Here is a 16,230-nt window from a genome sequence, read left to right on the forward strand (position 1 = left end):
TCATACACAACTCTTCTTAAGCTGTAATCAAGTCCTATTTAAGCAACTGGAGACAGTTTCTCTTAGTTAAAAATAGATGGTTTTTGCTCACGGAGTTCTGGACTGATGTGCCATAGGGCTCAATCCTTGGTGCATTTCTTTTCATTGTTGCAGTTAATGATTTGCCTTCCAGTGTAGGAACTAATTCACTGGTATGTTATTCAGATGACACAACACTTCTGCATATACACCATGACACAATAGATTGCATCAGGAATCTCAGGAAAAATAATCATGCTCATTAACATCAGGAAAAATAAGAACTAGCAATGAATTGGTTACCTAACAATGATGTGGTTTTCTTGCAACAAACTTCTCAGTAATCCTTATAAAATGCAGGAAAAAATCTAGGATTAATGAAAGATGTGAAAAGTAAATCAGTAAAACTATGAGGCTTTCTCATTGGTTCCAAATTAAACTGTTATTTTTATGTTAGCCATGTCTGCTAGTGAATATCTTGAATGTTGTATCTCATGTAGATATTGATAGATGCACTCTCTAATTAATGTCTGAATGTGGCACACTTTAACCTATTCCAGTCACACATCTCCTGTGCCATTCTGATACAGGGACATTCATGTTATATCATGAAATTCTGCATATTAAAAAAAAGTAATCAGAGTAATGGGCAAAGTGAACCCAAAGGGAAACTGCCATCTCCTCTTTAGTAAGTTTAAGATCCTGACTGTTGTGGACCTGTATATCTATACAGCATTAGTTTATGTCAAAATGTAACTTAAGTTAATCTGACACCAGAGAGAACATACACCACACACACAACACTGGAGCCAAGCTAGATGTCTATATACTGAAGCAGAGACTGACAAAGACTGGAAACTCAATCAAAATGACATATTTAAAATTTTTTAATAATCTTACAATATCTGCTTGGTCTATGCTCTATAATATTTTTAAATTTAAGATATAATTGATTGGTTATTGGAACACCCATTCTATTATGTCATACAGGATCATATTCTGGGTTGACTCATCGAACTGAACAAAAGGTTTTAGCATGCAAAAGGATTAAATAGGAATCATTTGTGGTGTAAATTCAAGAACATCATGTAGAAACCTGTTCAAGGAACTTTGTACTCTAACTACTGCTTCTAAGTATATTTATTCCTTAATGAAATTTGTTGCTAGTAATATATCTCTATTTCCAACCAACAGCTCAAAACATAATATCAATACTAGGAATAAGTACAATTTACATAAAGACCTAAAATCATGTACCTTGGTCCAAAATGGGGTCCAATATTCAGGAACACACATTTTCAATAAATTGCCAGCAACCATTAAAACTTGGTTTCAGATAAAGCATAGTTTAAACAGAGCTTGAAAGACTTTTTGATAGCCAACTCCTTCTACTCTATAGATGAATATCTTAACAGAGACTGTTAGGCCAGCTTAAGCAAAAATGTCTGTTAGATTTCAGTTTCGACAGCACTTGGTCACAACGGTCAAGATTAGGTATTTTGTGTATGATAAATTTATTAATAGTGCGTAACAGTGTTTCATTTTAACAGTGTATTAATTCTGTAAATATTAGCTGTTCTATTTCACTGTATTGTATTCATCTACTATGACAATCTCCTTACAAATGATCAGGGTAGTGAGTATTATATTCAAATGTTTTATGTTTTTTATGTTATACTTTCTGACATGTTCCACACCCATGAGAATCATCTCATTTTTTGGGTCTATGGAACGAAAACTGAATCTAATCTAATTCTACAAAGCAACAGAACATTTTGAAACAAACTGTGTTTTTATTAGTTTGTAAGAATGGAGATAAAGAAGTAGAATTAAATTGTAATAATTTTTAATTAAAAATGCTCTTGTCATCAATAGTACATTTAATGACTAAAACTGTTCCATTGTAAGTGGGGTATGTGTAATAAGGCATTGTGTATTGTGAACTGTTATTCTGTTTTAGTGGAAGCCCTACATCTTGCTCACTTGATGGCGGCACATGGGTACTTTTTTCCTATTGATGATCATATGTTAACTGTCAAAAATGACAATACTTTCTACAGATTTCAGGTATGCATGATAACATATTACTGATTGTTTTTCTTACAAAAATACTGTCACAAATCTAAAACAAAATTTTCAAATATGCTTTCAGACACCATACTTCTGGCCATCAAATTGCTGGGAACCAGAAAACACAGACTATGGTAAGCCGCAGTCACAGTCATGAAATTACTCAGTTGTTAACAATCTTGAAATTTATATATTAGTGTACAACAGAGATTGTTGATTTCTTGCTGCTGTTTATATTCACTCTTAGTTACAGGTGTAATGGTGTTCTGTGAGAAAGAAAAAGGATTATCTTTTAATTATGTATTAAAATTTATTGAATTTCACTTAAAATTAATTTTTTAAAATACTACTAATAATTATTATAATGTAATCATACGAACTCATAGAGGAAAAATATTTAAACTTTCAAAATTAATCATGATGTGATATCTATTAGGGTGCTCCAGTGGCTTCAAAATCTGGTTATTTTCTATTTTTCTCCTGGCAAATTACACACATGACATTAATAAGAGAATAGCTCTGGAGATATTTGTATGTATAGTATTTTGGATTTGTAAGATGAATCAAGATTTTGATATAAATACTACAAAAAGTTCTAATCTTGGTTGCAGTAAGACTATTGTGGTGACATGACATGGCAAAGATAGTTAGCTCTTTGTATGGTGATATCATCATGAAATAGAAGCCTCTCTGCCACTGGGATGCAGATCAGTGACAATACAGCATTCCTCAAGTGATTACACTTTAATGTGAAGCAGGGGAAGTACCAACAGTATAAACTGACATATGGACAACTGTGATGGTTCCAGCATTTCTGGTGTCCCTCCGCCACACACCGTTGGGTGGCTTGCGGAGTATCAATGTAGATGTAGATTCTGCTGATAGTAAGCCAGTCATTGGATTATAAGTACCAGGTACCTCCAGCACATGTAGCAACAGTCTTAAAACAAACTGGAATCTGCAACAAGCAAATCCTTGAAGCACAACAAGCAGTACAATGAACTCTCCTTCTTTCAAATGCAAAATCCTAAGAAAATTACATGTGCTTCATTGAAGACTCTGAGCCAGTTGTACAGATACAGAATGCAGCATCATGCTGAGCAGGCTGGAGGATTCTATTAATTCTATCATTCTTCTTGCAGCCCTGAGAAAGGGGAGAGAGAGAGAGAGAGAGAGAGAGAGAGAGAGAGAGAGAGAGAGAGAATTACTGTCCTGCTGCCCCCAGTAGTAGAACACATTTTGCTAAATTGCAGTGACCTCCCCAGAGATAAGAAAACCCTCTGCAATTGAGACAGGTTATTAATCGTCTAAGTGCTATATCCATACAAGACAAACATATCCACATTAGATTGCTGCACATCGACACTATCAACACTATGCATAACACACTATTTAAGATTGAGAGGTAAAAAACTATAGAATAACTTGGTATCAGTGTCAGACTTGTCCAGGAACCATAACTGAGGAATGGGAAACTTGCACACTTCTTGATACACGTGACCACTAAGTGCCAAGGTAGCATTTCTCATTCTCAACCATACTGTACTTATACCACCAGCAAAGTAACAATTAAGTAATGAAAATGCTGTTACTGTGGAGATGTGAACCTGATAATGCAAGTGGATTATAACACACACACACACACACACACACACACACACACACACTGCCACTGTGAGACTGAATGCCACCTGATACTGTTGTTAGCAGGTGCCATCATAGAAAAGTGCTTAAGTGGAGTAGAGACAAATAGGGAAACATTCTTGCGATGATGCAAGCCAAAAACGTGGAAATACACTTACATAAGTGACTTTTTGAAAGGACAGATTGGTATTTGAGAATGAGCATCTCTGAAATGGTAAAGCCAGTTGGCTGCTGGCATGGTACTGTCATGGGTCCCTATCTGTTCCTATGCTGACCCAGTGATATTGTCAATTACGATTGCAGGGGCACAGGATAATTGACACTGGGTCATGTATCAATAAAAATTTGTTGCATGATCTTGTGAATCATGTTTTTTGTTAATCCAGCTGAGTGGCTGTTCAGGTGCACTGTCATCCAAGTGAACATGTCCTCACAATATGCACTGCACCCCAGACACAGACCAGTGGAGGCAGTAATATGCTATGCAGGCTATTCATCTGGGTATCTATGGGACCTGTGGTAATCGAAGACACTATGACAGCTGTGGACTTTAAGAACATTATTGCGGGTCGCCTTATTCCCTTCACGCTTGATGGTTCCTGATTGATTGGGCCATATGGTGGGTGACAATCAGATTGGTATCCACTGCTGTAAGGGGTGGAATGTTTTCAGACATTTCTTCACTGGTCAACGGGACTGAATTCAGAGCAGAACTCATCACTGAAGACAATTCTACTCCAGTCAATAAAATTTCAGGCCTGAGATGTGTCTGGAGATACGTCAAACAGTGATGGGAAACCAGCCTGACTCTTGCCCACCATGTGGCCCAACAGCCAGGAGTGATGGTCTGGGGTGATGTTGCTTTTCATAGCAGGATGCCTATGGTTGTCATCTGTGGCATCCTCACAACACAATGGTCCATCAGTGATATTATACACCCCATTTTGTAACCCTTCATGGCAAGCCAACCTGGGCTTACATTTCAACAAGATAATGTCTGCCTACACACAATGAGGGCTTCTACTGATTGTCCTCATGCTTGCCAAACCCTGCCTTCGCCAGCAAGGTTGCCAGATATCTCCTGAATTGAGAATGTCTGGAGCAGTTATGGACAGGTCACTCCAACCATCTCAGTATTTTGATGATCTAACATGCCAGTTGACAGACTTTGGCATAATATCCCTCAGGAATACATCCAACAACTCTGTCAATCAATTCCAAGCTAAATAACTGCTTATGTAAGGGCCAGAGGAGGACCAATGTATTACTGAGTTGCTGAATTTGTGAAGCTTGTTCTATCAGATAAATCATTCAATTTTTCTGAAATTATAATTATTTGTTTTTCTATACATGTACATCACACCTACTGAGTCCTGTTGCATTCAGATTATGCCTTTGTAGTGTTTCATTTTTTGTCTTAGAGTGCATATACAAAAAAGATTTGAGAAACTGAGGAGAAGCACTGTGACTTTTGCACATGAACAAGACAATTTTACCATCAAGAGTGCCCCAGGAAAGTGTGATAGGATGCTGTTTTTCAATATGAACATAAATGATCTGACAGGCAGTGTGAGCAGTAATCTGTAACTGTTTGCTGATGATGCTGTAGTGAATGGGAAAGTGTTGTTACTGAGTGATTGTAGGAGGACACAGTATAACTTAGACAATTTATTTGGCATGATGAATGGCAGCTTGTTCTAGATATATAAAACATAAGTTAATGTTGTTGGGTAGGGAAAACATCCTGTAATTTTCAAATACAGTATTAGTAACATGTTGATTGACACAGTAACATCAATTAAATACTTAGGTGTAAAACAGCAATGTGAGATGAAATAGAATGAGCGCATAAGGTCGATAGTAGGGAAGACAAATGATGCACTTTAGCTTATTGGGAGGATTCTGGGAAAATGTAGCTCCTTTGTAGAAGAGAACCCATATAGAACTCTGCTATGACCCATTCTTGAGTGCTGGTTAAGTGTTTGGGATCCTCATGATATCAGATTAAAGGACGATATTGAAGTATTACAGAGATACCTCATGAAATCAAATGGGAATTCCTGGAGGGAAGAAAATATTCTTTTTGTGAAACACTGTTGAGAAAACTTAGAGAACCAGCATTTGTGGCTGACTGAAGAATGATTCTGCTGCTGCCAATGTACATTTCTTATGGACCACGAAGACAAGATAAGAGATATTAGGGCTTGTATAGATGCATATAGACATCGGTTTTCCTTGCTCTGTGTGAGAGTGGAGCAGGAAAGGGAATAATTAGTCATGGTACAAGGTACCCTCTGCCATGCAGTGTGTGGTGGCTTGTGTAGCATGTGTGTAGATGTAAACCATTCCCACTTGGGTTTTTGCTGCAGCCATTTCTGTACCATGGAGATTGATTTCTTGTTCTCTGAAGGTATGCTGGGCTTGTGGTGATGGCTAGTGTTTATAGGGCTCTAAGAGGTTAAACACTTCCTTGGTATTCTTCCATCAAGCAGTTGTGCTTGGTTCTTTCTGTTGATGGGTGTTTTGTCAGTTCTTTACCTGTACAGTCTGGGACATATGTGTCTTTTTACATTTGTACCAGATGTTCTGCTGTACCATTGGAAGAGGGCTGGAATGCAATGGATGGATAGCCGTATGTAAAATCACTGAATGGGTCCAAGGCTTCTGTTCAGTCATTCATTGACCAGTCTGGTGTGGCAATAGAATATAGCAAAAGGAAAGCCAAAGTTTTAAATTTCACATTCAAGAAGTTATTTGCACAGGAGAATCATACAAACATACCATCATTTGACCATAACACAGACTTCCCTAAGTAGGAAATAGGAATAGGCATCCCTAGTTTAGAGAAATGAAAGAAAGAATTGGAAACAAACAAGCCACCATGTCCAGATGGAATCCCAATTTGCTGTACAGATTGTACTCTATGACATGAAACAATCATGTAAGGATTGTAGTAGGGAAGGCAAATAGTTGACTTTGGCTTACTGGGAGAATTTTTAGAATGTGTAGTTCATCTGTAAAGAAAACCACATATAGGACACTAGTACAACCCGTTCTTGTATACTGTTCAAATATTTGGGATCCGCACGAGGTCAGATTAAAGGAAGATATCAAAGGAATTCGGAGGTGTGGGACTCCTTTTTAAGTACTCAGTACGTATAGAAAATGTGCATGTGATTGTAGGCATAGAACATTTTTCCACATGATGTAAGACATAGCAAGTTAGCAGCAAACTGACAGGTATCAAAAGGTTTCCACATAGGTGAAAACTTTAGAAGTAGATATCACTTTGATTTTAATTTTTGTTTTGTTAAATAGTTACTTCCATATCAATTTATTCTTAATGAATGAGGACTTTTAATGTTTACTTATTGTTAAGTTATATTGTATAAACTGCTATAAATTGCTTTATTGGGGTAAATAACTTAAACAACAAATGTCAAGGATATTCAGTGTATTGAATGTACTGTAGAACCTACTATAAACACACAGGAGAACAGTTGCTCTGCAAATTGTAAATAAATGCAGTTACAAAAGTGTTGTAATTTCTAGGTAATCATGCACAGGTACTTAGTAATTTATTGAATACACATTTCCTAGCTCTGTAGCTGTATGCCAGTGGCTCAAGTGTAGAATGAGTCAATACATATAAATAATGACAATGGTTACACCATTTACAACATTATAATAACAACAACAGTCATGCAGTAACTAATAAACATCATAAGGAGTGATGCATTTTATCATTTTTCTTTTTTTGGTTCAGAATGCAATAATAATGGTATATACCATTACACACAGTTATCAGTTCAACTGATGCAGTATTATATTCATAATAATTCAACATATGGAACTGATGACATATTTTTCTTGTAAAACATTTTGACTGAAGAGTACCATATCTGTCATTTGTTACATGCACTCCATTTCAGTGTTTGTGCTGTTCATCTACATCTACATCTACATGTATACTCTGCAAACCACCGTGAGGTGCATGCAGAGGGTATGTCCCATTGTACCAGTTATTAGGGTTTCTTCCTGTTCCATTCATGTATGCAGCATGGGAAGAATGATTGTTTGGATGCGTCTGTGCGGGCAGTAATTATTCTAATCTTATCCTCACGACCCCTGTGTGAGCAACATGTAGGGGATTGTAGTATATCCCTAGAGTAATCATTTGTTAAAAGACTTTCTTGGGATAGTTTACATGTGTCTTCAAGAGTCTGTCATTTCAGTTCCTCCAGTATCTCTGTGACACTCTCCCATGGATTAAACAAACCTGTGGCCATTTATGCCTCCCTTTTCTGTTTACATCCAATATCCTCTGTTACTCCTATCTAGTATGGGACCCACATACTTGGGCAGTATTCTAGACTGGGTCACACAAGCGATTTGTAAGCAATTTCTTTTGTATACTGATTGCACTTCCCCAGTATTCTACCAACAAACTGAAGTCTACCACCTGCTTCACCCATGACTTAACCTATGTGATCATTCTATTTCAAATCCATACTGAGTGTTCCACTCAGGTATTTGTATGAGTTGACCAATTCCAACAGTGACTCATTAATATTGTAGTCATAGGCCACTATGTTTTTTCATTTTGTGAAGTGCAAAATTTTACATCTCTGAACATTTAGAGTAAGTTGCCAATCTCTGCACCATGTTGAAATCTTATCAAGATCTGACTGAATATTTATTCAGCTTCTCTCAGATGGTACTTCATTATAGATAATTGCATCATCTGCAAAAAGCCTGGTTTTACTATTTCTATTGTTTGCAAGGTCATTAATATACAACATGAACAGCAAGGGCCCCAACACACTTCCCTGGGGCACACCCAAAGTTTCTTTTACATCTGATGATGACTCTTCATCTCAGATAACATGCTGTGTCCTCTAACCAAGAAGTTCTCAATCCAATCACAAATTTCACTTGATCCCCCATATGAACGTACTTTTGACAGTAAGCCAAGGTGTGGTACTGAGTAAATTGCTTTTCAGAAATTGAAAAACACTGCATCTACCTGGTTGCCTTGATCCAAAGCTTTCAGTATGTCATGAGAAAAGTGCAAGTTGGGTTTCAGATTATCAATGTTTTCAAAACCATGCTGGTTGGCATTGAGAAGGTAATTCTGTTCAAGATACCCAATTATGTTTGTGATCAGAATATGTTCTAAGATTCTACTACAAATCGATATCAAGGATATTGGATGGTAGTTTTGTGAATCACTTCTACTACCCATCTTCCAGATGGGTGTGACCTGTGCCTTTTTCTGTGAACTAGGTGTAGTTTTTTGTTCAATAGATCTATGATAGATTATAGTGAGAAGAGGGGCTAACTGATCTGCAAATTCAGTATAGAACCTGACAGGAATTCCATCGGGGCATGGAGGTTCGCTGAGTTTTAATGATTTCAGTTGTTTCTCAACACCACTGATACTGATGCTTATTTCATTGTCTTTTTGGTGGTACGAGGATTAAATTGGGGCAGTTCTCTTGGGTTTTCCTTTGTAAAGGAACATTTGAAAATGGAATTAAACTTTTCACCTTTTGCTTTGATACCCTCAATTTCAGTTCCTGTCTCATTCACTAGGGACAGCACATAAACGTTGGTGCCACGAACAGCCCTTAAACATGATCAGAATTTCTTTGGATTCTGTGAAATGCCATCTGACAATATTCTGCTGTGGCAGTCATTGAAGCCATCACACATTGCTCTCTTGACAGCCAAACGTGTTTCATTCAGCATTTATCTAAAGTGCTACACTTTGTTTGATACCTTCATATGCAGTAATCTCTGTTTCTTTAGAAGTTTGTTTACAGTGACTGTAAACCATGTAGGTTCCCTCCCATTATAAACTGTTCTACTGGGTACATATCTATCCAATGTATGGTAAACTATTCTTTAAACTTGAGGCAGAGTTCCTCTACATGCTCCTGCCCTGTGCTGAAAGTTTTAATTTCCTCATTGAGTTATGACATTACTGATTTTATATCTAGTTTACTGAACATATACATCTTTCTGCTTGTTCACACTCCATACTCCACAGACTCACAAATATTGTCCTGATGCAAGACAGATCTCAAAAAACAATCCATATAGAATACCTAATGTAAGAGACAGTTGCAGGTGCTATGCCTGACAACAGCATAAAAGTCCAATTGCAGGTGCTATGTCTGATGACAGCATAAAAGCCAGAGGACTAAGTGCTAGATGAACACAAGCAATATGAAGTGACCAATGAATTTCAACAGGAAAATATCCTACACCACTGAGTACTGACCATTCTTGACACAAGTAAAATGATCCATATGTAACCAAGCATTTGTTTCTGTACATATGTTGAAAGATCTGTTTTCCTAGCTTTGACCAGTACCACCTCCTAGAAGAGTATGCTACACTTTATATATATCAGGTACCCTCGTCGAAGATTGTTTTGAATACAACAGCGTTTTCATTTCTTACATAATACATCCAGCTGGCTGGTAGACATCAATCATTTACTTTTCCTAATTTTAAATATGGGTGTACTTTTTCAGTATAACCCATTTATGAGTTGTGTGATGACCAAAAATCAGTAGTATGTAAATACATTTTTAAATGTCATAGTTAAGTCTTAGGTTTCCTGCCTGTTATGTTCAACTTCAGCTCCATCCTAATCCTTGAAGGCCAGTATGAATGGTTTGACTTTGCTTAGGAGCAGAACTTTCTTGGATTTTCTGATATATCTTTTGTCAGGAGCTTAGTGTGGAAATTGCTGTTGACCACACACACATAGCTTTCCTCATGGATGTACATCTGTAACTATCTTATTTCTATCTTTCGAGGTACATTTTAACCAGTTACCCAAAGGGCCTGTGATTCCATAATAACAGGACTTACCTAACAATATAATATTAATCTTGCATAGTCAAATGTTTTGAAGATATTGCAGAAGACACCAACAGGCAATTATTGTTTAAGAACTCCAAGAAAGCATTTGTGAATGAGGAAATAGCTGCATTTCTAGAAACCACAGTCTGAGCAAGCGTCGAGTGACTCAGATCACATAGTAAAATTCAGTAACATTACAAATGCTCTCTGTAGAGAAAAAGTACCACATCCATTTATTAAGAGAAACCATCAAGATATCAAGTATGGCAATAATTTCAAGAAGAAAGGTGAAAGCCTTGAAACAAATGGTACCTGTTTTTCCTCCTTACAGTGAAATTCTGTTACAAGAAGCAAGCCAGAAATGATGCCAGTAATGGATAGGGAAATGTATGAAGGAAGATATGCTGTGTTTAACTATAACTTCTGGCCATTGCTTGCTTCCATTCTGCTAACAGTAATGGCAGCTGAATCTTTTAAATTGCAGAGAGTGGTGTTGGGGAAGATATGAAAAAGAAACAAACAATTGTTGGTTGAAGGAACCACTAAAACTCCAATATGCAGTACACTGAAAAAATTCTGACTGGACTGCAAAATACCACAAAAGGCAAAATAAATCACATTGAACAGACATTTTGTGTCAGTCTGTGCTGAATGCTTATAAACAGGAAAAAATCCAAGCTGCAGAAGTGACATTCACTTGACTGATGAGCCAAGAAGGATAAAATCAGGCATTCAATATGAATGAAAGAAGTTGTTCCATTCACACACATCCTCATACAATTAACTTATACATGTGTACAATGAAAATGAAGACCACTAGGACAGAAAAAATAGAAATAAATGCTTCTAGAGAGAAATTAAATCAAAAAGTCTCAAAATAGACTAATTGATGTAGCCAGAAATTGTGGAGATGGAACTGAAGGGGGAATGCCTCAGGAACAACAAATGTTTTAGAGAGGGCATAGATGTCAAATCTGTGTGCACCATATTATGAAAATTAGAGTTTCACACTGCTGATGACAATGACAGTGACTATAAATGAAAAACACAATGTTGTGTGTGTTCTACAGGATTAATATATTTAGATAAGTGGTTTCCAACTAATAAGGCCATCGTCAGATTTTAATTATTGTTGTCAAAGAAATTCCACTGATGCACAAGCACACAGTAAATGGTAACTTTGGCAGTGCAGTGGTAATCCAGTTAAAAAGCTAAAAACTGAGCAGTAGAGAAACGTCAAGGGAGAAAACCATGAAAAACATTAACACTAAACTTGAAAAAACCAATACCTGCATAACAATTCAAATTAAGTTAACTTGACCATAGTACTAAGGAATGTCTTGAAGCGACAAAAGAAGTTGTAGGCAGAGAATATCAGCTATGTTGGCTGAACATGAAAGCAACTGGAGGTTGCTGAATTATGACTCCACATTAGCTGAACATGTACTGAGTGATAGCCACAGCTACCAGCCATAGTCCCATGTCCTCCATTTAGCAAACAAAGGCCAAAAACTCATCCTGTTGGAAGCCCTGGAAGTCAATAAACATCTGGCTTACAATTCTGATTTAATATCAAATTACCAAACACAGCACAGTGCGCTTTCTCTTCTAAACTTCACTTAATACTCACAGTTTTCCAAATGCTTCCCACACTGTCTGTTCCTTTCTATTACTCCTTTTTCCTGTGTGTTTTTTTTTTTTTAAATGTGACTGCTTACGTACTTAATATATTCTGCTGCAGGACTGTGGGCCTCCCTGACTGGGAGACTCATCTTTTCTTCAGGCACAGTTGTAATATTTTATTTATTACTGTGTTTTAGACAATGTATCATTCATGCTGTGAAGAGCATCATTGATATCATTTTGTCTCTCAAACAAAATTTTATGTTCTCTGTTGATGCTTTGCAATTTTTCCTTGGCCATTGCTGTCACTGAAAGCAGGCAGTTGCTTAAAGAAGATTGCCAGTCATTGAACACAATCGTTTTATAGTTTTATATTGAAAAAGAATACCACTTTTGACTATAGATAATATCTTGGAACTGTTCTAAAATTTATCTTTTTCAAAGTTATAATTTGTTATTGATCATGGGATTTATTTGAATAAGTATGCATGCAGAAGCATAATCTATTAAAAACATCAAATGCTTCGTATCAGCCTCCTTTCAAGAACCGTTCCTACTTTGTAGTGACCTCTCAAATATAGATGTTTATTCATGGCTTGTCATTTGCCCATCGGTAAATTGCCTTCTCTGCTCTTTGATACCAGATGTAAATGTCCATGTTTCTCATGATATTCATTAATAATTAAATGAAAGTGACATACATAGAGATTTTTCTGTGTTGTCAAAAAGGTTATCACTTACAAAAAACTTTCTTTTGAAGAAAACATTATCTGATTTTAGGTTTGCATTTTCTTTTTATAGTATTTTAAGTCAAATTGTTAACGGTTGCAGAGTGCATAAATCATTATTCAGTGTAAGGAACTCTTCAATGTAAGTAATGTTTCTATATAGTTACTTAATGATTAACATTTTGTAGTTTGTAAAATTACTTTTAATTCCTGTTAACAGCTGTTTACCTCTGCAAGCGGACTATGCAAAACAAGACACGACTGGAGCTAGCTGATTATGAGGCAGAAAACCTGGCACGATTACAAAAAATGTTTTCCAGGAAGTGGGAGTTTATATTCATGCAAGCCGAAGCCCAAAGCAAAGTAGACAAGAAACGTGACAAACTGGAAAGAAAAGTACTTGACAGTCAAGAACGTGCCTTTTGGGATGTGCATCGGCCCATGGTGAGACACAACTTTCCACTGTTTGGGTTAAATTTTGCAATAATGGAGTTGCAAAATTTACATAATTCACACACACACACACACACACACACACACACACACCACAAAGACGCAAAATGTACAATGCTTATTTTGGCTTACGCTTCTTTAGTGAGTTCTGTGGAACACAGTGTAGATCTGGTATCTACAAGAAACTTGTTTGTTATGATGAGCTGTTTTCAAGCTAAACAGATAACAGGGCTTTTATTGTACTTGTCACATGGTTATTTATGCAGTTTTCTCAAAGATTTTTGTGAGAGGTTAGTGTCTAAAACACTACCTTTTTGTCATAGCTAATAGACAGGTGCACAAAATGTATAGAAATTGAATAGTGATCTGGGATGATTAAAATTAATCTGATACGAAAGGAACAAGGGCAGATGGTTATTCATTTTGTTGCTGAAGATTTTTGTAAATAAATACTATAATTAAAATCTAAGAAGCAATGAATAGGAAAAGAAAAGTAGAAATGGCAATGAGAAAGTAAAGTCTGTTTGTAATTTATGGTGCAGATATACTGCAGTTTCAAGGGTGCACATGTCCAACAACTAGTGGGACCCAACAGTAGGACAAGTATGTTGTGATTGTAGATGATAGCCTTGCAAATATTTGATAGTTAATTACAATATTTTTCAAAAAAATATGACACCCACCTGGTGTGAAGAGCACAAAATCATATAGTTTCTGGTTGCATAGAATCTGTTGGTCACTGACAAAATTAAATTTGTGGAAATGGTGGTGAAGGCATTTGAGGCATCAGTGTTTCAGAGAGGAGTGTGACAGTTCGGTGAAGGATGAAACATTTTATAGTATGAGGAACCAGAGAGTTTTGTGTCTGATGACAGAAAAATCTGTAAGTAGTCAGAAGAGATCCAAAAAATCCTCATGAAAACTTTGTCTCATCTTTTTCTACAAATTTCCTTGTTACAGGTGCGTGAAATTGTGTGTGTTTCAGCAACTTCTGTACCCACTAGTAAAGTAAAGTAGTATGGTGTAACTGGCTGGGAGTCCCCAAAGGGCATGTTCAGCCATCTAATTGGAAAACTTTTCGCTATCCTTTGCACCTGCAAGCACCTTTCGTTCATGAAGTGTGGGAGCTGTGTACAGTGTATCTGATAAGTGTAGATGGCTGTAACGAGTGTGTGTAGTGTTGCATCATGTTTGTGTTGGAGATGATGATAGAAGGTAGAGGGTGAAAGCTGGCGCATGCATTTAGCCAATCCTGTTGAAGGGGGTTGCCAAGTTTTTGTGACCACCTCCAACAAATGGATCACTATCAACAGTGTTGCATGCCTTCACTTCATGAGACACTGCCTAGAGATTTGGAATTGAATCCAGTACATTGGTGCAAAGACTGATGATCAGCAACTTTATACCACCACCCCTCCAGTCCCCTCTGCTGTAAAGGCAAAGGAGAAATAGTCAACAGCACGTGGCATACCCAGATGGTGGCCCATCGAAGTGCTCGCAATTCCCTATGGTGCTTATCTTTGGAGAGTGACGGGAACCAGTGTATCCACCTTGGCACAGCCATTGACTGTGTATGCGATGAAACCCATGTTTGTTAACAAAAAACTACAAAGCAGGGAATGGGAAGCACATTCTTGTTTTTTACAGTCCTTTGAATAAGGTAATGAATTTTTTAATCTCATGACTGGAGACAAGGAATGCCACATCTCCATCATAGATGCTGAAAAACCAGACAGACTCTAGTGTGGCATTCTGGGACAGACAAGGTATGTTGCAGAGTGATATTGTGACACATGGTGAAACAGTTGACAACATCTGTTGTGATACTTTACACAAACTGTGTCACACAATCCAAAACAAACAGGGTGGTGTGTTGAGGTATGGTGTTTTCATCCATCACAATACTCATCTTCACATGCAGCTGCATCCTGTCAACTCATTAAAACCATTAGTTTGCAAATATTTCTTATGCCCTCATCAGCTTCAAACCTCATCTGTGCTGATTTTCATCATCTTCTTCTTTTTTCTCACCTGTGTGCTTTCCTTGGTGACAAGATAATTCAGTATGACAATACAGGATGTATCAAAAAGAATCATCTAACTTTAAAAAAACCATAACTGTTATGTTATTTGAGATATGTGCATGAACAACATACTGTTGGAAAGAACAAATGCTCAAGTTTTACGTGGTTCCCGCAAGATAGTCAGCAGTGTGCGCCCCCTTCAGTTCAATTAAAAATGGTGTCAGGACAACAAAAAGTGTTCTGTGTTCTATGTTTTGTGCAGTGTGGACCATTATTACCTGTTCATCATGATTTTTGTACTAGGTATAGTGTGGATCTTCCTACAGCACAAGAGCATTAGATAATGGCATGAACAATTCCAAGAAACAGGTTGTTTGTGTAAAGGCAAATCACCAGGCTGTCCCTGAGTGTCTGACGCAGACATCGGAGACATCCTTCATAGTTTCACAAGGAGTCCTGAGAAATCCATTCGCTGCTATAGTAAAATGGTGCCAGCAATTAACAGCAACCACTCACATGTGGCATATCAGGAAAGGCTAGGAATACCACCAACAGTGAAAACACTAAACATGGTGCAGTGGCTGAAAGACATGATTTCTTTTAATCAGAAAGTGATCATCACACCCATTGCTGAAGAGATGGGAATACATTTGGCAGTGTTGTTCTGTTCATGACCAACTGGATTATGGTACATTGTGTCCCTGATGTGTTACTCCCGCATTGACCTCTGACTTAAAAAAAATGAATGTTTGTGGCTTCCATCAATTTCCTGGAACCTTATGCTTTGAACAGAA

General features: G+C 37.2%; 1 protein-coding gene across 1 annotated transcript in view; it reads left to right on the forward strand.

Moving 5' to 3' along the window:
- LOC124721276 (regulator of G-protein signaling 7) overlaps window positions 1–16,230 on the forward strand; it is a 268,298-nt gene that overhangs the window by 158,686 nt on the left and 93,382 nt on the right. Inside the window, exons 6-8 of the mRNA XM_047246160.1 lie at window positions 1,979–2,085; window positions 2,171–2,222; window positions 13,180–13,403. Coding sequence (XP_047102116.1) covers window positions 1,979–2,085; window positions 2,171–2,222; window positions 13,180–13,403 — 383 coding nt within the window. The remainder of the gene's footprint in view (window positions 1–1,978; window positions 2,086–2,170; window positions 2,223–13,179; window positions 13,404–16,230) is intronic.

This window comes from Schistocerca piceifrons, chromosome X (genome assembly GCF_021461385.2).
Source record: "Schistocerca piceifrons isolate TAMUIC-IGC-003096 chromosome X, iqSchPice1.1, whole genome shotgun sequence".
NCBI classification, from domain to species: Eukaryota; Metazoa; Arthropoda; class Insecta; order Orthoptera; family Acrididae; genus Schistocerca; species Schistocerca piceifrons.